The 23845-nt window shown below is 41.6% G+C and overlaps 1 protein-coding gene across 1 annotated transcript in view; it reads right to left on the bottom strand.

The window, feature by feature from the left end:
- The window catches only part of HDAC5 (histone deacetylase 5), a 92344-nt gene that overhangs the window by 62221 nt on the left and 6278 nt on the right, over window positions 1–23845 (bottom strand). The window contains 1 exon segment of the mRNA XM_042475727.1: window positions 149–414. Coding sequence (XP_042331661.1) covers window positions 149–414 — 266 coding nt within the window.

The following is a 23845-nucleotide window of genomic DNA, read 5'->3' on the forward strand; positions in this document are numbered from 1 at the left end:
AAACCAGTCCCAAACCACTCCAGTGAAAAGGATCTCAGCAGAACTGAGAGCCTGGAGAGCTGCTGATTCACATCAGAATATACTGGGTGAAATGTATTAACTGTGAGACTCAAGGGAAGGCAGCCTCACAAATTCACCTCCAAATTACCTTGAGATGCTTCTGCAACTGGACTTCATGCTGTCTTGTTAGATGCTCATGCTGCTTCTGAAACTCGGCAAAGAGCAGCTGCTTCTGCAATTGCTGCTGCTGTTTCAGGGCCATTAGTTCCTGTTGCAGTTGCTGTTCCCGGACAGCTGGGTCTACGGCAGGCACACTGGGACGGGCATCCATTCGCAAGTCCACCGGGCTGCTACTGCTGCTGCTGTTGCAAGTACTCTGCATCACCACAGGAATTACTGGCTTCAAGTCCACAGCTGGAGGAGAAAGAAGAGGGACCGTGATTATAATAGTACAATATCTGCAACAAGGGGAGGGGGCTAAGATCATGGTGGTGGTAGTGGTGATGTTTCTAAAGACAAGTTCAGCAGAGACATTTGATATACAGTCCCTATGGTCCTACCAGTTTTATATGCATCACTGCCCCCCACCCCAAAAAATTTGTCACTTTTGAACTTTCCCATACCACTGATTAGGCTGCTCTGATGTCATGGAAAATTCACAAACATTCTGTTTGTTTTTCTCTGGTTTTATTGTCAACAAGAAAATAACAACAAGTGAAACAACATGTTGCAGCATGGAGTCCCTGTATAGCCTATTCTGATTGGTAATGCCTCCCCAAACTCACAGGATGATGTTTTACTGGCCTAACTACCAAAGATCCTGGTGTTTTGTTTTCCCCTGAGACTTTTAGCACCAAAAACATATGCTTTATCAGTAAGCTATGGCTTTATTCCCCTATTAGCAAAAGAGCTCAGGGCAACATAAATAGCCCCTTGTCTTCTCTTTAAACCAAATGTGGGCAGACATCAGGCTTCCAGTTTATTTGATTCTTACTAAAATGCTATGATCCACCTGTGAAGGGAAGAACTGGGGAAACCTGGTCATAAGTCAATCACAGCAAAGGAAAACTTGGGGGGGGGGGGAGAAATTATACAAAACTTTGGCCTGTCTACAGAAAGTAGACAGGGAAATTATGGTATAGGAAAAAGATGATAATATTGGCAGACCAGTCAGCCAGAGGAAATTACTGGCTATGGTTATGATAAGCTGTGAATTACTGAGTAGTTTAGGGTCTAATGTGATATGTAAATGTGTTTAAATAAACTTTTTTACAACTTTCTCTGTCTTTGCCTATAAAGTTGGTGGAGAGTCTGGTCAAGCTTATCATAACAAACCCACCACTGCTTCACACAGGGGGTCAACTTGTGATCCAAGGGAAAGAATCAAGTGGGGAAAAGAGGGCAAGGTGAGTGACAGGAGCCAAGGGTTGGAACTGTGGGGCAACCTGGAAACGGGATTCATCACATCACCAAGTGGAGCCAGGTAAAAAATAATGTCTAGAACAGTGGTTCCCAACCTTCCTAATGCCGTGACCCTTTAAGACATTTCCTCATGTTGTGGTGACCCAAACCCATGAAATTATTTTTGTTGCTACTTCATAACTGTAATTAAATAGGTGTTTTCCAATGGTCTTAGGCAACCCCCATGAAAGGGTCATTCGACCCCCAAAGGGGTCCCGACCCACAGGTGGGAACCACTGGTCTAGAAGACAAAAAAACCTGGCTCAGGAGGCAAATACAATGCCTATGGCTCTTATGATATGTTCACTGTGATGATTTTTAACTATAAATGTTCATCTGAGTTTTTACAGACTTTGTTATTGTTGTATGTCTTCAAGTCATTTCCCACTTACGGTGCCCTCAAGGCAAATCTATCATGGGTTCTTCTTGACAAGATCTGTACAGAGTAGATTTGCCCTCCCCCTCCTCTGAAGCTGAGAAAGTGCCTTGCCTAAGGTCACCCAATGGTTTTTATGTCTGAGCCAAGCTATGAACCCTGGTCTCCAGAACCATAACACCATGCTAACTCTGCAGCAGAGACTAGAGATTCTAAATGCTAATTTGGAAGTATGGCAGAAATCCCCCTTTCCTGCTGCCATTCTTGAATAATCAAGAGTCAAAAACTGCAATTCCACTCTAAATCCAGTGATCTATCAGCAAATCCCATCCATGCTTGACTCAGTTCTCACAATATCTGTTTTGTGCATTTTGGCTGGTCAATAAAGGTGTCACTCCTTTGTGTATTTTGTATTATTTTGCTGTATGGCCAACATGGCTACCCCTGAATATATTTCCTGTGAAATAAGTTATACAGTCATCCCTCCATATTTGCGGCTTTGATATTTGCGGATTTGATTATTCACGGATTTCATTAATATGTTCTCTCTAGGACTGTCTAGGTCCTCCAGTGCAACTCTGTGGTCAACTTTAACTAAAAATTGCACTGAAAGACCATTTGTAGCTACTCCAGTGCCATTCTATGGTCAGTGTATGTTGGACATTGACCACAGAGTTGCACTGGAGGACCTAGAGATTCCTAGAGAGGTGTCCTCTTGGGTAAAAACAGTGTTTTTGTTATTTGTGGTTTTTTCATATTCACGGGGGTCTTGTTCCCCTAACCCTAGCGAATATGGAGAGACAACTGTACTAGGACATAAATACCCTAAAGGCATTAGATCCTGTCTGACCTTGGAAGCCAAGCAGAGTCTATCCTGGTTAGTACAGTGGTACCCCGGGATACGAATGCGCCGCCTTACGAAATTTCCGGGTTACGAAAAAAATCCATAGAAAAAAACTGTTCCGGGTTACGAAGGTTATTTCGGGTTACGAAAAATTTTTTGGTGCTTTTCGGCCCTTTTTCGCACGAAATCGCGGCTTTTCCCCATTAGCGCCTATGGCTTTTTCGGCTTACGAAGGATTTCGGGTTACGAACGCGGCGGCGGAACGAATTATTTTCGTAACCCGGGGTACCACTGTACTTGAATGGGAGACCGTGAATGAATACCAGATGCTGTATTGAAGAATTGGCAGCGGAAGGAACTGGCAAAACCACCTCTACCTATTCCTTGCTTAAGAAAACCCTATGAAATTCAGAGGATTGCCAAAGATCGACAGGTGACTTGAAGGCGCGCGCACGTGCGCACACACACACACACACACAAGATATACTAAGGAATCACAATTGCTCCCATGTCATCCAGTGGGATTTCTTGTCTCAGAGATTTAAACTCAGGCCTCCCAAAGCATCCAGGAAATCAAGAAGGCACCAGAAGCTATTAGCAAATATTCATTTCTTCATTTTAAGTAAACAAACAAACAAACATGTACCTCCAGGACAGTGGTTCCCAACCTTTCTAATGCCGTGACCCTTTAATACAGTTCCTCATGTTGTGGCGAGCCCCAACCATACAATTATTTTCATTGCTACATGCAAATATGTGTTTTCCAATGGTCTTAGCCCAAAGGGGTCCCGACCCACAGGTTGGGAACCACTGCTCCAGGATTTATTTATACAGAAATTATTTAGGCAGGTCCACATTTTCCCCTAAGTACCCTTCAAAGTGCAGGGACCAAAGATTCAAATAGAACTATTTTTGGTAACCAATCAAGGGCTAAACCAGAATAGCAAAAATGGTGCAATCCTACATGGAATACTCCTGCTTATAAGACAGAAAGACAATCTCAAAAGTCCTTCCCTTTGCTTTCCACTCAGTTTGCAATATAAGTATGTCTGGGATGTCATGTCAGTTTTCCACACTACCAAAGGCATTTGATGAAAGTGGTTGTTTATGGAAGTTCATGTCTCAGTAAATGCATTAATCTTTTAAATTTCACAATGGAATTTAAATTGTATTGCTTGAATTTTACAACTTTTTGTCTCCCAGAGCACACATAGCCAAAGACAGGAATGGCCTCTGCCTGCACTGATATCCCTAAAGAATCGAGATCATCTTAAATAACAACATAATTGAGGAATGTAGGTCTGTGACTTTGCAATCATCATTTCCCCAACCCTCCTGTATGATTTTTAACATGTTTGCTTGATGAAGAAGCCAGTGATGCTTCAAAAGCTTTCTTGGTTTATTTTGTGCATTTTTGATTGGTTCAATAAAGGTATCACTGTTTTGAGGATTTAGGATGTTAGTGTATTTTGCTGTATGGCCAACAAAGCTACCACTGGATATGCAATCTTTTAAAGTTTCACAGGATTCTATTCATAAAGTTATGCCAGTTTCCAGTCCCTGGAGCTTATTTCACAAAAAAGAGAGATTGTAGGGGCTGCCTTTAAGTGCATGCCTCTCTAAACATTTGGTTTCTAAGACTGTTAGGCAGGGGTGCTTGGAAGTCTTCCTCAGACTCTTCAACCTTTTCAAGGCCTTAAGTGGGTTTAAAAAACATGATTTGAAAGGGGACATCTATGCATTTCTTCCTCAATGATACTCAGACAGACAACTTCTATAGGTTAGCTGAAACCATGCCTGGAGAGCTAAGCAGACACATAAGTCAGCAAGTTTTGAAACTTGGCGCTTTACACATCTGTGAACTTTAATTTAAGGTTCTGGAAAAAAAATAGGTACAGTATTTCTCACTAACTTATCTCTATACGTTAAGAATGCCTTGCATAGAAAATAAAAAGTGTGCTGAAACATGCTGAAGTGCTCTTCTTTTTTGTGGTACAGAAAGCTACACCTATTCTTTCCATGTTATCTCTGCCTCTGGTGCTAATTTTTTGTTAAAGAAATAATATTCAGGAATGTATCTGCTTTTTAAACTGAGGTATACTGGTATTCCTATAGTCTACGTGCTAATAACTCAGGGATAAATTCAAGACCATTTCAGCTTTTCCTTTTAATGGTGCTTTGTTTCCTATTTAGACAGGAGATCTCTTCAGACAGGATTTCACACGAAGGACTATACGTATCCTATAAAGTAGGCCACCAGATGATCCTATCACCTACAGGGTATGTTGAAGATGATATTGATATTAAAATTTAGATAGGGAGAGAAGATGTGTCAGCCACTCTCCTCACTGATGAGCCTTTTTTCCCTCCTGGTTATTTCTGATGCTACTCTTGAATTTAGGAAGGGGCCTTTGTGGGCTTAATCAGGTGGAGAATATGGAAAAGTGACTTTTTTCACTTTAGCTGCTTGAATCAACTAGTAAGTATGGTCATTTCTAGAGATGTCCTTCAAAAAATTTCCAAGCTGAGACTAGGGGCGGGAAAAACTCTGTTCTCATCCTTCTCGATTTGTCTGCAGCCTTTGACACCGTTGATCACTGTCTCCTAGTTGACATACTCTCTGACCTTTGGGTTCTCAGACTCTGTTCTCGACTGGTTTAGATCTTACTTGTCTGGCAGATCTTTCGCAGTGGTTGCAGGAGGTCAGACTTCTTCTCCTGTTCCCTTATCTGTTGGAGTTCCCCAGGGCTCTGTTCTGGGTCCCCTTCTGTTTTCTCTCTACACACTATCCTTAGGTAAACTCATTAGCTCTTTTGGTTTTTCCTACCATCTCTATGCCGATGACACCCAGTTGTATCTTTCCACCCCTGACCTTTCTCCAAGGCTTGAACAGCAAGTCTCGTCCTGCCTCACAGCTGTCTCGCAGTGGATGCGCCATCGGCGTTTGAAGCTCAACATGTCCAAGACGGAGCTTCTTGTCTTTCCTCCTAAGCCCAACTTTCAACACTCCTTTTCTGTCTCTGTGAACAACATTTCTATTCAACCAGTCCAGCAAGCCCGCAGTCTTGGTTTTATCTTTGACTCTTCTCTGTCATGTATCCCTCAGATCCAGACCACAGCCAAGGCTTGTAGATTCTTTTTATACAATATTGCCAAAATCCGACCATAACTCTCCGCCTCTACTGCCAAGATCCTGGAGAGCTCTAGTGATCTCACGACTTGATTACTGTAACGCCCCCCTGGCTGGGCTTCCTCTTTCTCACCTCCGTCCTTTAATTTCTGTCCAGCATTCAGCTGCACGCATTATCACTTCCACCCACCGCTCTGACCACATCTCTCCTGTGTTGGCATCCCTTCACTGGCTCCCACTCCCTTTCCACATTCAGTACAAGCTCCTGCTGTTGACATTCAAAGCCCTCCATGGACTGCCCCCCCCTTACTTATCAGACCTTATTTCTCCTCACCTTCCCACTAGGGCCCTCCGTTCTGGTAGTCAAGGTCTGCTGTCACAGCCCAGGATTTCCTCTGCCCCATCCCGGATTCGCCCCTTTTCACTCGCTGCCCCTCACTCCCGGAACCTTCTTCCCCTGTGAGCAAGAGCCATCACTTCTTTAACCAGCTTCAAAACGGAGTTGAAGACCATTCTGTTCAGGGCAACGTTCCCAGGCATTGCATAATTGTCACTTGCTATTTGATTATCTTTTCTTCCCTGTTTTATTGAATCATTTCCTGTATTGCTATATATTTTATATGTATTATCCTACTAGAGATGCTCCCCTCCCCACCCCCACTCCCTTTGTGTCGTGTCTTTTTAGATTGTAAGCCTGAGGGCAGGGATCCGTCCAATTAAAAAGATTGTATGTACAGTGCTGTGTAAATTTACAGCGCTTTATAAATAAAGGTTAATAATAATAATAATAATAAAGCTAAGCAACAAAGGCACCTTTCAGTTGATATCTTCACCCAGCACCTCCATCTAAACATTTCAATTTTCTATGCTTAAGTTTAGTTCAACCTTTAGCCACACAATCAATCAAATGCCAAGGTAGAGCTCAGCTGTTGTGTGCATCTGGATTAGCACAACCCACTCAACCTTCCTGGACTAGAACTGCCAAACCAACATACCTACTTGCACAGCATCACTCAAACTGTATAGGTCTCTACTCAACCAATTTCATACTGGATTGTGGCAAGAGACGTGCACACTATTTCCTCCGGGATCACCTCGCAACAATAGGGGAAACCCAGTCATGTAAGAGGACACAACCAGCACCTAATGTGTAGTGAACATCTCAGTGGATATCTAAGGGACTGACAACAGTGTGCAAGACTTCAGAGTCTGTCAAGAGCAAGATTCAGGGGCTTTGTGCAAAAGCAAAAATAAGTATTAAACAGGCATGATTTTGCTTTCAAATCAGGCCACTGGGACATGCAGACAGCTTTGTTTGAGTCAGTGCACATCTGACCTTAGCCTTGGGATTGGACTCCACTGCTGGAAGTCAGCAATCTGACACTGTGAAGGAATTAAGGAAAAAAGAGTGCCTCTGGTCATGTGTAATGCATTCTCCTATCACGGTCACCCCAGTCATTTGAGATTATGAGGAAAGGTTTCTCAGACAAAACATACAGCTTGCAGGCTGCAATGTGTCTGGTTTAAGAAAAAAGCAACATAACCAGGTTGGTAACCCTGGGGAAAACTCAGCACCATAGCATTTTCAAATCTCCATCATACAGACAGAAGAACCTGAGAACAGCCTGGAATGATCAGACCAAAAGCCAATTTGCTCCAGCACTCTGCTAACACAGTGTCTAAACAGATGCCAGTAAAAAACCTATAACCAACATATGAGAGCAACAGCACCCTTCTACTTGGGTTTTCCAATAACTGGAACTTAGCTGCTTATTACATGTCATATTTGTTGTTGTTCTATGCCTTCAAGTTGTTTCCGACGTATGGTGACTCTGAGGTGACCCTAACATGGGGTTTTCTTGGCAAGATTTGTCCAGAGGAGGCTTGCCATTCTCTTCTCCTGAAGTTGAGAGTGTGTGACTTGCCCAAGGTCACCCTGTGGGTTTCCATGACCCAGTTGGGAATTGAACCCTGGTCTCCAGAGTCGTAGTTCAACACTCAAACCACTATGCCATGCTGAGGTGAGCCATCCTGACTAGTAGTGAACCCTTCTGCATCCCCAAATCATCATAGCTGCTGCCAGCACCACCATTCTTCTCTCCCAGGCGCCAGATCTGAGTCACTTGCATCCGTTTTGGCATGCTGTGAATGAACAAGGCCTTTGGTGACTCATCAGATGCGTATCCTCTGCTTTCACTCCTTGCAGTCTGTTGTAAAAAAGCATGTGCTGTTTTTATTAAGTCACACATGTATACTTGTGAATGCATGTGTGCATGCAACCAGCCCACCGTCACCACCCAGGCCATTTCACCTGGACCCAGAATAATGTGCACCCAACAGCACTGCAGCAGTGAGCATAAGCATCACAGAAGCAGCTGATATTTCGCCATGCAAATCCTCTGCCCTCCCTCCCTCCCTGTTCTGTTGTAATTATAAGCAGGGGGAGCCGACAAAGACGACAAAGAAATCAGGAACTAAATTTAGAGGAAGCCAAACAACAGCTGTTCCCAGAAAAAAAGTGGGAGGAAGAAACAGTGGCAGTCAACTGAGAGGTGAGAAAGGCAGAATGGAGAAAGCAGGCGAGGAGAAAGAAAACCCAGGGATTAATGATTGCTTGTTCTCCTATTTTTAAAAATATTTATTTTAGACCTAGCCTACTCTGTGAAGCAGAACACAGGAAGGGAAGGAGGAGAGAGCACTGGGGATTTTAAAAAAAACAGAGAAAAAGAAAGAGAAATCTCCTCTTAGTATTGAATGAGAATATTCCTGCTGGAGTAGAAATTTTAATGCTCAGTATACTTTGATAAGAATCTTCCTCATGGACAGCTTTAAAAATATTAATATATTGTTATTGTTTTGAGCCTTCAAGTCTTTTCCAGCTTAGGACTGTTTGTTTTCTGATCCTAAGGCAAACTCATTAAGGTGTTTTCTTGGTAAGATTTGTTCAGAGGGGGGTTGCCTTTGCCTTTTTCTGATACTGAAAGAGTATGATTTGCCCAAGGTCATCCAGTGGATTTCCATGGTCAAGTGGGGATTTGAACCTTGGTCTCTATAGTCGTAATAAAATGCTCAAACCACTATACTTGTTGGCTCTCTTTATTAACATATTACTTTAACATTAGTATTTGTGACACAGCCCAGTGAAAATAGAACCAAGCCATACTAGTGCACAACTTTTCACTTAAACCAAAAAGGCTTTCTAAATCCTCATAATTACATCCGTTGTATATCATGAAACATCCAGCATTAACTCAATCACCATGGTTATTATAAATAAATAAATAAATAAATAAATAAATGACAAGCACACAAGCACTCCATGAAAGAACCATCTTGCATTCTTGTCTCTCAATGTTATGAAACAAATTAAAAACCACCGAAGAAATCTTAGCCCTAAAGAGCCTTACCTCTAGTGCAGGAACATTTGTTTGTACAGTATATATATTATTGGACCAAAACTCCCATCAGCACTATCCATGAAAGTAGCTATGAGAAACAACAGAAATTGCCATGGAACAACTTTCTAAGGGCCATCTATTTCCCATCCATGTTCTGGTGGCAAGCTACATGACAGAACAGCCAGGGCTCCAGGTCAACTAAGCTTAGCATCCTTCTGTAGGTCACTAAAATGAATACTCACCTTGTTGAGGGAAATTAGCTTACACTTTGTAAACCGCTTAGTACATCAGTAAGTGGTACAGAAATGTACTGTACCTGCTATTGCTACCCGCTATTACCTTGCTCAGCAGTAAGGCAAAGGTACTCTGCACAAATGATGAGACAAAATGGGAAGGAGGTACATGTACTTCATGAACATTTTGCTACTGTGAACAAATATATATACTCTTCCTCCTTTGCCACCAACACTTACTTAGAAATGGTCTCAAAGCAACCAAGAAGAATCAGGAATTTGAGTAGAGGTGACACATACGATCCAGAGTTAAAGAACAAGCAAACAGGATGCAGTAAAAGTATTAAGGAGACAAAAGCATTAATTGAGAGGCATCTTGCCCAAGGCTTGAAAAAGTCACTTTTTTGCGACAACTCTCCACCCAGTACAGCCACTACGAAGGAAAATCAAGACTGAAATGGAACAAGAAAGCACAGCTAGAATTATATGGATGGTAAGAGTTCATATGGAGAACAGCAAAACAAATAATCATTTTTTAAATGAAGAAATAATAATGAGAGAGAGAAAGTTGCAGAAACTTTTGCAAATCTAATCTGATTGGGCCTCCCTTGCTCAGCTTGTCCTAGCAGTTGTTGACAATATGACATCCGAAAATGAGCCCTGTGCGTAAGTCATTCAGATGACCCAGGTTGGCTAAGATAATTTGACGCAAAAATCGATTCCCCTTATCTTCCATCCTGGCTCAGCTGCAGGAATGGCAGCCCCCAGCCCCCAGGTCATTTAGATCACCCTTCCCTGCCTCTTGCAGCACTGCACCATAAAGGATAAGTTAATGGACACCATAAAGGACCTAGCCTAGGAGGAAGAGCTTGCTTTACAGATGTGTGGCTAAAGAAACATCTCTTCAAGCTCACCTTTTGTCACAGTTCAAACAGTTCATGTTCTGTGGCTTGTGCCTGGAAGTTTGTTAAGAACTAACTATGCAAGTTAGAGTTCAGCAAGTGGAAAAACCAAACAAACTCTTTCTGCAATAGCTTTCTGAAGAATGAAAGAGAGAACAGAAGGCCCATTAACCTCCAGGGGCCAGCTATGCAAGCAACAACAGCAAATACAGTCAAAACGTGACCTTCAAGGGTTTAACTTTCGGGAATTTGATTATTTGCAAGTTTGCCATCAATAATTAAATGAAAATTGGGTGGTGGGGGTGTAAGTTTTGCAGAGTACTGTGGAAAAGCACAGAGGGGAGGGGGTTGGTTTTTCCACTTTTATAGAGGTCCTGTACCCCTAACCCTCATGAATGTGGAGGGGTGACTTTACATATAATCTAAAAGCTAATCAGAGTCTGAATTTATCTTTATTGTACCTATAAAACATCATACAAAAAGGATAGGAATCATGCAGCCCCAAGAACTGGTTTTGTGGCCCACAGAGAGGAGAAATACGGCTTTTTCCCCCTCATAAAAAACCTAGATTCCTCCCAAAATAGGAGAATCACACATCTAGGAGTTGTGATTCTCTTCTAAAACAAGATGTGTGTGCACGCATGCATGCCTTCAAGTCACCTGTCAATTTATGGCAACCCCATGGATTTCATAGGATTTTCCTAAGCAAGGAATACTCAGAAGGTGATTTCGCCAGTACTCTAAAATATAGCCTACAGTACCTGATATTCTTTGGTGGTCTTACATCCAAGCACTAGGCAGATTCTGCTTAGCTTCCAAAATCAGACAGGATCTGATGCCTTTGTATTCAATTTCTTTTAAAGGGAATGGCTTTTTTAAAAAAACAAGATGCTGGTGTGGCTCCCAGAGAACCCTAGGGTTGTGTATGATTTCTGGGCTGCCTTCATGCTATGATTAGATATTAGTGAAAGAAAGGTACTCTACACATGCTCACTGGTATTAAACGTTTGTTTGTTGTTCCAAAAATATCAAGACCTGCCTCAAACGCACTCTTTTAAAAGCTTTTAAAAGGAATGAAAATGAATTATTAGATATATTTTAAGAATAACAACAACTTAAAAATAAAGTTCACAAAATTCATTCAGACAGTAGAGCACTTGGGGTAACACAATCCCTTATTGCAGATGTGGGCAAAATGCAGGGAGTACTTTCTAGTATTCTTCCTTAGCATTTCAAGACCAGACCCAAAGAAATGCCAACGATGAAACGATGCCTTTCAAACAGACTGAATTCTAAGCCTACTTTGTCTTTTAAGGTTTACCCAAGCAGATGCCCAGCAGGGAAAGGGGCTGTAGCAAACTTCCTTAAATTTGGGCCTCTCTCTTTATATTAAAGCCAGCATGGTGTAGTGTAGTGGCTTGAGCATTGAACTAGGACACTAGGAGACCAGAGTTTGAATCCCGCTCAGCCATGGAAACCCACTGAATGACCTTGTGCAAGTCACAGTCTCTGAGCCTCACAGGTTGGCAACGCAAACCCCCTCTGAAGTAACCTGCCAAGAAACCCCTGTGACAGGTTTGCCTTAGGGTCACCATAAGTTGGAAATGACCTGAAGGCACACAACCACCAGCAAAACAACTTTATATTACAGCAGTTCCTGCAGACACTGAGTCCATGTACATTTCTGGCCAGATCAAGCTCATACTATAATTAAAAAGATCTGACCTTGAAAAGACAAAAAGACAAAAGAGAATTACTGAAGGGGGGTAGAAGAGGGGCAGACAGGAGAAGGAAGGTGGCACAGGAAGAGAATGGATAGGAACTGCTTCTCCTTCTTCTTCCCTCCCTTGCACTGTCAACACTGCTCAATCCAGCACTGCAGCAGGTGTCTTTGCTGAATGAACCCTCTGCAGTTGTGAGTAACCGACTCATAGACGCAGTGTAATTTGTATGCGAGTGAGGGGCCCTGCACAGCTGAATGAACAACCTGTTCTTAATCCAAACAGGAAGTTGGGGGTGGCGTGGGATAGGGAAGGATGATTCAGGGAATGGATAGGAGAAAAGGATGCCCTGAATACTAATGCAGTCTTTCCCTAGCCTTGCAGTAGCGTGTGCTAGTGTGATGCAGACAAGCAGACAGGCAAGATGGATGCCTGCAGTCTTTGACAGAAACTGAATGTGTCACTGACCCTCTAAGCCAGGAACTGGCAGGGATCTTACAGCTGCTGCTCCCTTGGATGTTCGCGTTTCTTTCCTTTCATTCTGAAAATTCAGGGAGAGAGAGATACCACCACCACCCCAGGACTTGCACTCTCATCCACACACTTCAGTGATAAAGCCACAGTACATCACTCCTTCCCACTGTTCTCTAGACCTGTTTAGCTCACATATCCCTGCCATCAATCCATAAAATCCTGGCCACAAGCAGAAGATCAGGAATAAACAGAATGTGCTGCAGAGGCTAGGGAGGGGAAGGGATGGGGGAAGCAAACAAGCTAGCCTGACTTTAGAACAAGTAAAGCTAAGCAGGAAATACCTTTCATCATGTGCAGAATACCTTTCTCTCCCTACTAAGGACCCAGAACCTGACCCTGTCTACTCTACGCATGGAGGATAAGAACCAAGGGCTTCCATGCAAGAAGGTGCAACCTTTTTTCTAAGCAAACTTCAGCCTCAATAACCAAACCTTAAGCTAGGCGTAATGAATGTGATTATAAATGGTGGCAATAGGAAGGGCAAAAATTGAGCAAGCATTCTACTTTGCATGATAACATAACATTTTACACACACACACACACACACACACACACAGAGAGTAACAGCCAACTAATTCTCTTTGTTTAACCAATAAACAAAAAAAACATGTTTACAAAATCTATTTGCATGTAGTATTTGGCAGATAAAATACAATGCTTATGAGTGAGGGTTTACGTCACACTTCCTCCTACTGGAGGCCTTCTCCTCACATGGACACGGTCCATCACCTTTCAAGGGTGGAGATTCTATAAAAGAAAAGACAAGAACCAACACTATTGTATCCTTTCCCTCCATCCAATCCTTGTGACTTAGGCCATAATTTACTTTGCTAGCTAAGCTTTCAGATCTGAGATTTCTTCAATTACAGCAGGGGTCAACTATCTTGGGTGGCCTGAAGGGTCAAGCAAAATGTTGTGGTCATGAAAGGGCACGTCAAGGGATAAGGTCTTATCTGTTACTATGTACTACCTCTTTTAAACACAACATCAGACCAAGAACAGAAGAAAGTGGTTCCACCATTGCCTTCTAACCTGGCTTGAGCAAGGAAAGGATAGCATAAGTATGCCAAATTTCTCTGTGTTCGCTGCAAAGAAGGCCAAAAAAAAAAAAAAAACCTCTTTAAGAGATGGTGGTCCTTACTTAGCAATTCCTGTTGGAAAGGCAAAAGGGAGGAAAATTGTGATCTTGAGAATATTAAAACCAACCAGTCATGCTAGTAAAGTCATATTTTATAGGACAAAGGACCTTTAAAAAGTGTCTTTTTCTATCTGCTGAAGCAAAATGGAGGGAGAAAGATGAGAAGGAATTCCAAAGCTCTAGTACAACTACTTGGGCACTCTCTCTGCTAACAACAAGAAGAACTTCAAGGGGAATTGGAACACAACAAGGTCTCATAAGAGTATCTTCATTAAAAGGCAGGCACAGAAAAATGGAGGAAGTTCTTCAGATACCTACTAGCATTATAATCAGGCCTGGGATGCTATTGGGAGGGTGGAATATAAATTCCTATAATAAAGGCTTATTGGTATAAGCAACAAGTTAAAATGAAAAGTGTGGCATACATACCTTTCAGACTGGCTTTGTACAGTGGTACCTCGGGATACGAATTACCCAGCTTACGAATTTTTCGGGATACGAATAAATCCCATAGGGATTTATTGTTTCGGGTTACGAACGTTTTTTCGGGTTACGAAAAAACGCCGACGCTGTTTTAAATGGAGCCGCGGCAGAGCCGCGGCTTTTTTTCCCATTAGCGCCTATGGCAATTCGGGTTACGAAGGTTTTTCGGGTTACGAAATTAGCCGCGGAACGAATTAATTTCGTAACCCGAGGGAGCACTGTACTAACAGATGAAGATAAATACATCACCAGCAGAATGTATTGTGGTCTACAAAAGCAGACATATACTTATCTAGGCAACTGTCACTGCCTGTACTAGTGGTCATTTCTTTAAGCTTGCTGGTTGATACTTTGTTCTCTTCATTTGCATGGCCAAATGACCCTGAGTTTTTATTTGAGTATTTTATTGTCCCTGGGTTATGTCTCCTTTACATGGCAACCTTGGATTATGATGCCAAGTTTGCACTGTGCTGACTTACTGTTATAAACAATTAACTTGACTTGACATGTGCCTTACAATGAGCAATACTTTAGCAAACAAAATCACACAATGACAGAAACACTGGTCACACATTGACGAAAATAGTAGTCTGTGAGAATTCCATTACCCTGAAAGGTCTACATGATCCATAATGGTGCATTATTCTACACATCCATCCTAAGATGTTGTCACATATCTACTCCCAATTTTTTTTTCCTGTAGAGTTCAGAATTTTAACATTCATTTATTTTCAATCCTTTCCCCTCCTTCACATCTCCATGCCTAGTTTCTCATGCTGGGTTTTATGGCTGTTGTTTTTTTTTATCTGTAAGGTTTTATAATAATAATAAAAATGTTGCAGCAGTAGTACTATTAGTAGCAATAATTACTAGTATTATTTCTACTCTTGTGACATTTATATCCCACTTTTCTTCCAATGAGATCATGGTTCTTCTCCTTCCTATTTTCTCTTCACAACAATCCTATGAAATAGTTTCGGCTGAGAGAAAGTGACTGCCCCAAGGTCACCCCCAGAATATCGAACCTGAGTGGGGATCTAAACCTGGATCTTGCCATTTTTGGCTTAGAATGAACAATCCCTCCTATTACTAAAAACAGGTATTCCCACCCTGAAAGCAACACACTGATAGAAAAAAGAAGTGGGCAAGGTAAGGCAGGTCGTGTCAGCAAAGATCTCAGCCATTCTTCAGTTTTATGACACAAGGTAAGCAGGCTACTATAGGAGAAAAGTTGAGGATGGGCAAAACCAGATTAATTCCCATTCAGATTAATCTAGCCACTGAAATGTTCAGAAGAACGTTACTTCCTTTTAACTGTCTAATCCAGATCAAGCATATGCATAATGGAAGTTTAACCTGGGGTGGGTGGGGATGAATCCCAGGACCATTAATGTGGCCCCCCAGGGGTTAAAAATAAAATAAAATGTTCTGTCCCAAAAGTCCTCTTTTTGCCATTGGGGGAGAGGCTGTTTTAGGCCCAGGAAAGGTCTTTTATGAAAAACAGGAACAGACCACTTCATGTTGTTAAAAAAAAAAGCATTTTATTTATTTTTTGCAGAGGGTGGATAGAATCATAGAAAGGAGGTTTCCACAGTTTCCTTGGGGGCTAAATGCAACCTCCTAGGCACCAACAGTTGCCCATCCCTAGTTTACACCTTTCCCTAGCCATTCTGCTCTCCCCAATAAGGGACTAAACATTTGTCTCATCTGGTTCAGATCTAGCAGAGTAATGAGTACAACAGTGTGTGTGTGTGTGGGGGGGATATGAACTCCAGCAACAGCAATTTCTATAGCTATCCATAGCAGATAGCAGTTCCCATGCCCCACCCCTCAAAACATGTTCAAAAGGCCTGTGATATTTCACAGCTCTGTAACTAATCTAAAAATAAATCAACAATTCCACTCCTTCCCAACCATCTTCTAATTTCTCCTCTGTCCTCACCATACAAACAACCTGGTCTCTCTCCTTTCACAAAACACTTGAATGGAAATATCCCAGGAGAGCAGCTGTGTTGCTTGGTCGCAACAAAAAGAGACTGGGCACATTTCAAAGACCAGCAAATTTATTGTGGCATGAAGCTTGTGTGGACCAGAATGTATTTCATCAGAGGTTTACAACAAAGTGGGTTCTGAATCATGAGACGTTATGCCACAGTAAATTCTGTAGTTTTACAGTGCCGCCACAATATTTATTATTTAGAGGAAACATACACACAAGTTTGATAAATACATTATGAAATATAAGATAACAAAGCAAAATTACACTTTCATTTATGGGGTAAACTATTTCCAGTGGCATAACCAGTCTGCTCCCATCTCTAAGGCCTCCAGTAAGGTTTTCTCCCTCTCTAGGACAGGCTTCGTCAGCCTATTGCCCTTCAATTATGAACTCCTACAGTCTCCATCATCTCCAGCTGGCATGGCTAATACCATGCTGGCTAGAGATTATGGGAATTGTAATCAAACATTTCTGGAGGTTATACTGAAATCCAAAAAACATCCATGTTGGCCATACAGAAAACCCAATAACATCCAAACAATGATACCTTTATTATTGGTATCATAAAGGTATCATTGTTTGGATATTTCTGGAGGGTGCCAGATCAGAGTAGATAGCATTACATCTTATTTTATTTTACTTTCCTGCGTCAAAATAGGAAAAAAATCTGCAACCATGATTCCCTGAAACCGTATCACAGCACAGATTAGACAGTTGCATCTTCCCCTCATCACCACCACAACAGCAAAAGAATGCCAGTAAAACCATGCTAACAGACCCAGATTGCCTGGAAGAGCTCCATCATGCTCAGAATCTATTTTCAGGAGTTTTATAACCCACCTCAAAATTCCTCACCCTATCGCCTTTGCCAAATTCTGGTTTAGCTGTTGAGGTTTATAGTTGTCGTCACCACAAACACTCGGCATATTTATAGCTCTTTCGGGCTTAGCTCCAAACCTGTCTCAGCGGGTCCTCCCTAGCACCACTTCAGTCGAAAAATGTTTCTCTCCATTTAGTCAAGATCAGGTTAAGAAGGAGGCACATAGTGAACCCCTAATGTACAACCCAGATTTGCTGTTTCTTTTCAAAAGTGCAGGTGACAGCAAAAAGCTCAGCCTTCACTAGCCTTTCCTAAGAAGGGCTGGGAGGGCAGGATTTCAAGCAGGAAAATTATGGGTGCAGAGCCTTCATGACTACAAAGAAAGCTTAGAAGATCTGCATTCCACATGCTTCTAGAAGGTCAGCAGCACTGTGCCAATTAAACACACGGTATAAATGGCAAGGCAAGCAAATGGGAAGAAAATCTACTCTAAGACTGGAATTCTAAATATACTATTTGCAAAGAGAAAAAGCCTACACCAGGATGGAAGCATGGAAAGAGAAGGCAAGAAGTAGCATTGAGCAACTGTTCAATTTCACACCTCTCTAAAGGGAGAATGTTCTGAAAACTTTAAATTCTTAAGCTACAAACAGGAACAGAAAATTGGATGATGAAACTCTAGTTCACATTGAGCCATGAAACTCATTGGTGATCTTAGGTCAGTGACTCTCTCAGCCTTACCTACCTTACAGGGTTAAAATGAGAACAGAGTGGAGAGCATGAGAAATACACATCCCACCTTGAACTCAACTGAAGAAGGGCAGGATATAGATGTAACAAATGAATACATAATAATATAAGCATGGCACCTTCACAAACAGATCAACTTTTTTCTAAAGTACACATATCTGCCCTACTTCCATTTTAGCTATGGCAGTTGTGTGAGCTAGGTAAGGCTGAGCCAGATTGACTGACCCATGGTTGTGACTAAGAGGATCTGAAGCCAGGACTCCCTTGCCTACGTCAAATACTCTAATCCAGATTTACCTAACCCTTTTTGTTGTGTGCCTTCAAGTCATTTCTGACTTATGGTGACCCTAAAGTGAACCTATCATAGGGTTTTCTTGATAAGATTTGTTAGAGAGGGTTTGCCTTTGCCTTCCTCTGAGGCTGAGAGAGCATGACTTCCCCAAGGTCACTCAGTGGGTTTCCATGGCTCAGTGGGGATTTCAACCCAGGTTTTCAGCATCATAGTCAATATTCAAACCATTAACAGCATGCTGACTCCTTACCAATATATCACCTTCCAAATCGGTTGGTCTGTGACACCATTATGCTGACTAAGCTGAGAGGATGATAGATCTTCAGTCCAGCACACCTGGAAGGTCCTCAAGTTAAGCATGGGTTGCTGTAACTGCCATATGTTACACTGACAGAACTGAAAACAGCTTTTAAATTCAAAGTTCTGCCCAGGGTTTTTGCTAGTAATGACAAAGCTTGGACACATTATTTTCTTGGACTTTAATTCCCAGAATCCCTCAGCCAACATGACCAGTGACCATGCTAGTTGAGAGACTGTGAGTGCTGCAGTGCAAAAAGCTTCCCCAAGCTCTGATCCAGAGAACAGGAAAATGGTAAGAATTTTGGTACTATCCTATTTGGTTCCTGGGTGCCTTAACTCTAAATCTATGGGAAGCTGAGAGGATAAGACTCTGTCTCTTCTACCTTATCTTTTCCTGTATCAGGGATGATGCTAGAGGCAAAGGACACAATGGAGGGTTGGAATGAGATTTTAGATTTCTTCTATGTACTTTTAAAGAGGTGGACAACTTTAATCAGAGACAAAGAAGCAGAATGCTTAACCCTTCCCCGGCACGTCACTTTCCCCATGAAATTAACTCCCATCCATGCAACCTGGTTATATTGTTACAGGGTCCTACATGTATTCACAAGGCAAACACAAGTCCAAAATGCTGGCAAATTAGAGATTTTAGGGGAAAGGGCCTGAAGGAAAAGAGTTAATAATTCTTTCCCTTTCTTCCCATCTTTCTCTTGCTGGAAATCAGCCCTTCTTCTAGGGCTCTCTTCAGGAAGCAGAAAGGGACATTGCACCTAGTTGGTACATAGTAAGTAGTTTGCCCCTGAGGATGGCTCTATGAAGACAGAGAAATGGTGTCAGAAACACCCTTTCCTCTGAGCTTTCCCTTGCAGAGAAATCAGCAGTGTTTGCAAATGACGGACTTATTAGTCTCTTTGGAGAGGGATGTGCGTAGGTAGGAAGCCCCCACAAGCAGGCTCTTGTGGTTTTAATTAATAGCAAGGGAAAAAGCCAAGCTCACATTGCGAGCAATTAATTTGCATCAACAAAAGGAGTAAAGACTCTCCTTTCCTTTCTCCAGTCTTCTGCTTATTATGCAACAGTGAGCTATGCCTTACCTCTGCAGATACATGTTCCCAAATCCCTTCTGTCAAGGTAGTGCAACTTGTGAGAATCAGAAGAGGGCATGCTTAACTCTTTCTGGGATTGTTGCTAGTTTGCACCCTCAGCAATTTTTAGTCTCTTTTTTATTCTGGTGAAAAGAGAAGCTACAAAAAATTGAAGGATATGGTCAGGAAAGATCCCACAGAATCTTAAACACCCCTGCTCAATACTGCCTTCAAATACACACACCACTACTCTCTGGATGGATGTTATGAGGCAAAATGACCCCACTATGTGCCTCACAGGTATAGTGTTACCCTGAAGCGATACTGAACTGCTTATAAGCAAGGGAGTGAGTAAGCCATGATCGTGGGGGGAAATGCAAAAGCAGCATATCATGCAGCACTGGATTTTCTGAGAATCTCAGCATTTTTATTTTATGAAAAGAGCAAGTTTTTAAATGTAAATTGAGCAAAAGATGGTTCTTGTATTAGCAGGAAAGTCCAAAGCCACTAATACGTATTACCCCAGTTTCTACATGTATAATAAGTAAGTCATATATATTTTTTAAGTTTTAAAAGTAATAAGCAGAACTTGGGAAGTATGTTTATGGACTACAACTTGCAAATTCATGCAACCAACATAAGGAATTCTGGATATTGTAATTTAAAAAGCTATGTGTTGCAAGCTCAGGTCATAAAGACAAGATATGTTTAACATAGTGCATTGCTGGATTGATGGGGATATGGCCTGTGTGTTCTGGAGAGCTCCTTGTCCCTTTCTCACAATGGTACAGAAACAGTCATGTAAAGCTGAGTCTTATGTAGGCCATTCCACTTTTTTGTCCAGCAGAGAATTGTATATGGTGATATACAGCAATTCTCCAGAATCACAAATATCTTTCCCATCATCTGAAATTTGATTCCTTTAAACTGGAGCATGTGCTTTTCCTGGAAGCTCTAGATGCTTTGGATTTGTGTTTCTATTTAAGTACAATCCTAGCAAATAAAGTTGAGTAATCTTGTTATCTATACAGTACAATGTACAAGCCACAAATGAATTTTACAAATTCACATCAAGAACCCCAAAAGAGGAAGGAATTGTGGCAGTAAAGTCATACATGCTAGAAGGGCTAAGCACTCTCTTTCCTCTCTCTTATTTCTCCATTTCAAGCCATTCCTTCCCAAAGCTGCTTTGCCTCAACAGAAGTGGCATTTACATTTTTATTAAAAACACAGAATAATATAAGAAGCCATTGGTTGGTTTAGCAATACAGCCTAGTACAGATGCAACATCCACCAGAGTAAGTGATTGAGAACAGGAAACAGGATAGCTCACTCTCCTAGCAGAAACAAATTACACTTTCCTCTTTTTTTCTGATTAACTTGTCTCCTCCTTTTCGTGGACTTGGGAGTCCGTGGTCTTGCTCTTCGCAGGAGGGACAAATGGGAAAAGATAAAATGGTGGTGTGTGGCCCTGCACACTCACCGTTATTTTCAACGAGACTCGAATACTGTATTTGTAAGTTACCTTTTTCACAGGGGGGTTCAGAACGGATCCGCCGTGAACTGGGAGGGGCTACTGTACTTAATTCTAGTTCAAAACAAATGTAGGGATACTCATAATCCTAGTTTAACATTGACAAGAGCTGATGAAGCTAGAGACAAGGAGAAAGAACCCAGAGGAAATGTGCTCCAGAGGAGAGGGAAGTGAGAAAAGGGAGTATGCACACTGGACTTCCCTCCCTCTATTCTCAAATCCTTATTTCTAGCTAACATTACAATATCTACATGAGGCAGCTTTTTTAAAAATGTGCTTATAATATTATTATTACTAATACTACTATTATTGTTGTTGTTATTATTTATATAAATGAGTAGTTGATGATTTGTAAAAAAAATATTTGCAAACACCAAAAATAAATAAATAAAGGGCCACAGATCAGTGGCAGAATGCGTATTTTACCTGCACATGGTCAATGATTCATATAGTTACAGAGGGCCTTGTGGGTCATCTAATGCAAACCCTCACTTGATGCAATAAAGCAAGAGCTAGAGAATCCCCAATGGATGGCTGTTCAGCCACTGTTAAAAGATCTGTGGCAAGAAGAGCTCATCCTCCTTTGTTGTAGTGTGCCTTCAAGTCATTTCCCACTTATGGTGACCCTAAGGAGAACCTATTACAGGGTTTTCTTGGCAAGATTTGTTCAGAGAAGGTTTGCCATCACCTTTTACGGAGGCTGAGAGCATGTGACTTGCCCAAGGTCACCCAGTGGGTTTCATGGCTGAGCTGGGAATCAAACCCTGGTCCTCAGAGTCATAGTCCAACACTCAAACAACTACACCCCACTGGCTCTCCATCCTCCATAGTAGAGCTTGGAAAATATACATTTTCAACCCAAAATCTCCCAGCCATCCACTTTAGCTGGGTAATTTTGGGAGCTGTAGTTTAAAAAAACAAAAACTATTTACCAACTTATTTATTTATTGAACTTATATCCCACCTTTCTCCCAAGATGGGATTCAAGGAAGACCCTAATGCTTCCAAGCTCTGCTCTGGATATTGGTTCCATTGTTAAATTGCTCTTACCAGGTTTAGTTTGTTGCATCCTAATTTTAAAAAAATCAGATAATATGTGACACTAATGGCATGTCACTTCCTCATTCCATGTCAGATCCTAGAGATCTGCTGCCAATCACCACAGATAATACTTGGACAGATGAGCCTGGTATTAACCCTGGCCTGGCATTATTTACATCCTGCTCTTCAGCAGCAAACTGACATTACAAGCATGTGTATTGTATCCATTTCACTAAAAATTCACAACATCATAAAATAATTTTAAAACTGCAAATGTTAGCAATGTTTTTAAAGCCTATGCCACAAGGAAGGTGCCAAGCAAGTTTCACTAGTATAATCCTAGATAGCAAAGGATTAAAGCAATCAGATGCAATTACGCATACTTAAACTTGCTTACTGTTGGGATTAAGTTAATGGTGACTCCTGCACCCAAGGTGGATGTAAACCACTGTAGCTCCAGCTCTGTGAACAATGGTTTTGGCAAGATTCACTGGAATGTTGACCCCCATCCATCAATGACTGAGGAGAAAAGATTCGTCATCCCCATGGTACACATTGAGTGGGAGGACTTCCAAGCTAAAGTGGACACTTTAGAGAGCAAGAAGCCTTCAGATGTCTAAAACATCTAAAACTGGGAAAGAGCAAGGTTTATATGAAAGGACACAAGAAACAAAGTCAGAAAGACATGTAGGTGGATTGATGTTTAAAACCACTGATGTTTTAAGTGTTCTTGATATTATATAGCTGATCAGCTGGCTCTGTGGGCAGGCTAGGTTATAAGCAGAATTATGTTAGAAGACTTGTCAATTACATGCCAAGTATATTCTGCATTTCTTATCCTTAAGTAAATGTAAACCAAATGTACATATACATGCATATTTTGAAAAATGCATTCCATCAGCCATGGCTGGGGCAAGCAGATCCACCAAAACCCTTGCACTGAGGGGGCCTAAGAAGACAGCATGAGAAGAGAAGCCAGCACAGAATGCTTGAACCTCAAAATAGACAGACAGATGAGTTGAAATTATTGAATTATATTAAGTATGAATGGGGAAAGGGGAGTGCCAAATGTTTAACAGTGACCAATGAGAATAGGCTCAAAGGTAAGACCAGATCGACTTCTCAAAGAGAAACTGGGTAGAATACTGTCTCCATACTTTTCCTTCTGTCCCTTGAATGAAACACAAGAAGCTGCCTCATCAGAAGTCAAACTGGTACTCCATTTAACCAAGTATTGTTTACTCTGACTGGCAGCAGCAGGATTTCAGGCAGGGAACCAGTTCTAACTGAACAGGCTAGGATTTGGACATGGCACTTTCTGCATGCAAAGCTGTCTTGATTCCCAATTTTGGGAGAAAGGCAAGTATAAATCAACATAAAAATAAACAAAAAGCATGCATCCTATCACTGAGTTACACATGTTTCCCATAAAAGGACTAGCCACACTGAGTCACACACACACACCCCTTTTAGATAAAAGCTGAAAATTGAAGATTTCTCGTCAGAGTCCTTCTAGGAAAAGCTTGAAATACCTCTGAGGAAGATAGACTCGCTTAGAGCCCAGTCCATGTCAGTAGGCTGGTAAATCACTTTGAGGTTTCTTCCAAACTTGAAAGGAGCTATCCAAAGCACTGATCCAATTTTGAGGATACCTCATTTAAAGTTTAAACTAGACCCCAGAGCAGATTTGCCAATTTCACTGACTTAGGAACCACCAGCCACTACCATAGCCCAGCCAGGAATTACAAAAACCCACTACTACCACCATACAGCTACTAGAAGTTCCTCTTGGTTCCCATCATCT

This window comes from Sceloporus undulatus, chromosome 6 (assembly GCF_019175285.1).
Source record: "Sceloporus undulatus isolate JIND9_A2432 ecotype Alabama chromosome 6, SceUnd_v1.1, whole genome shotgun sequence".
Taxonomy (NCBI): Eukaryota; Metazoa; Chordata; class Lepidosauria; order Squamata; family Phrynosomatidae; genus Sceloporus; species Sceloporus undulatus.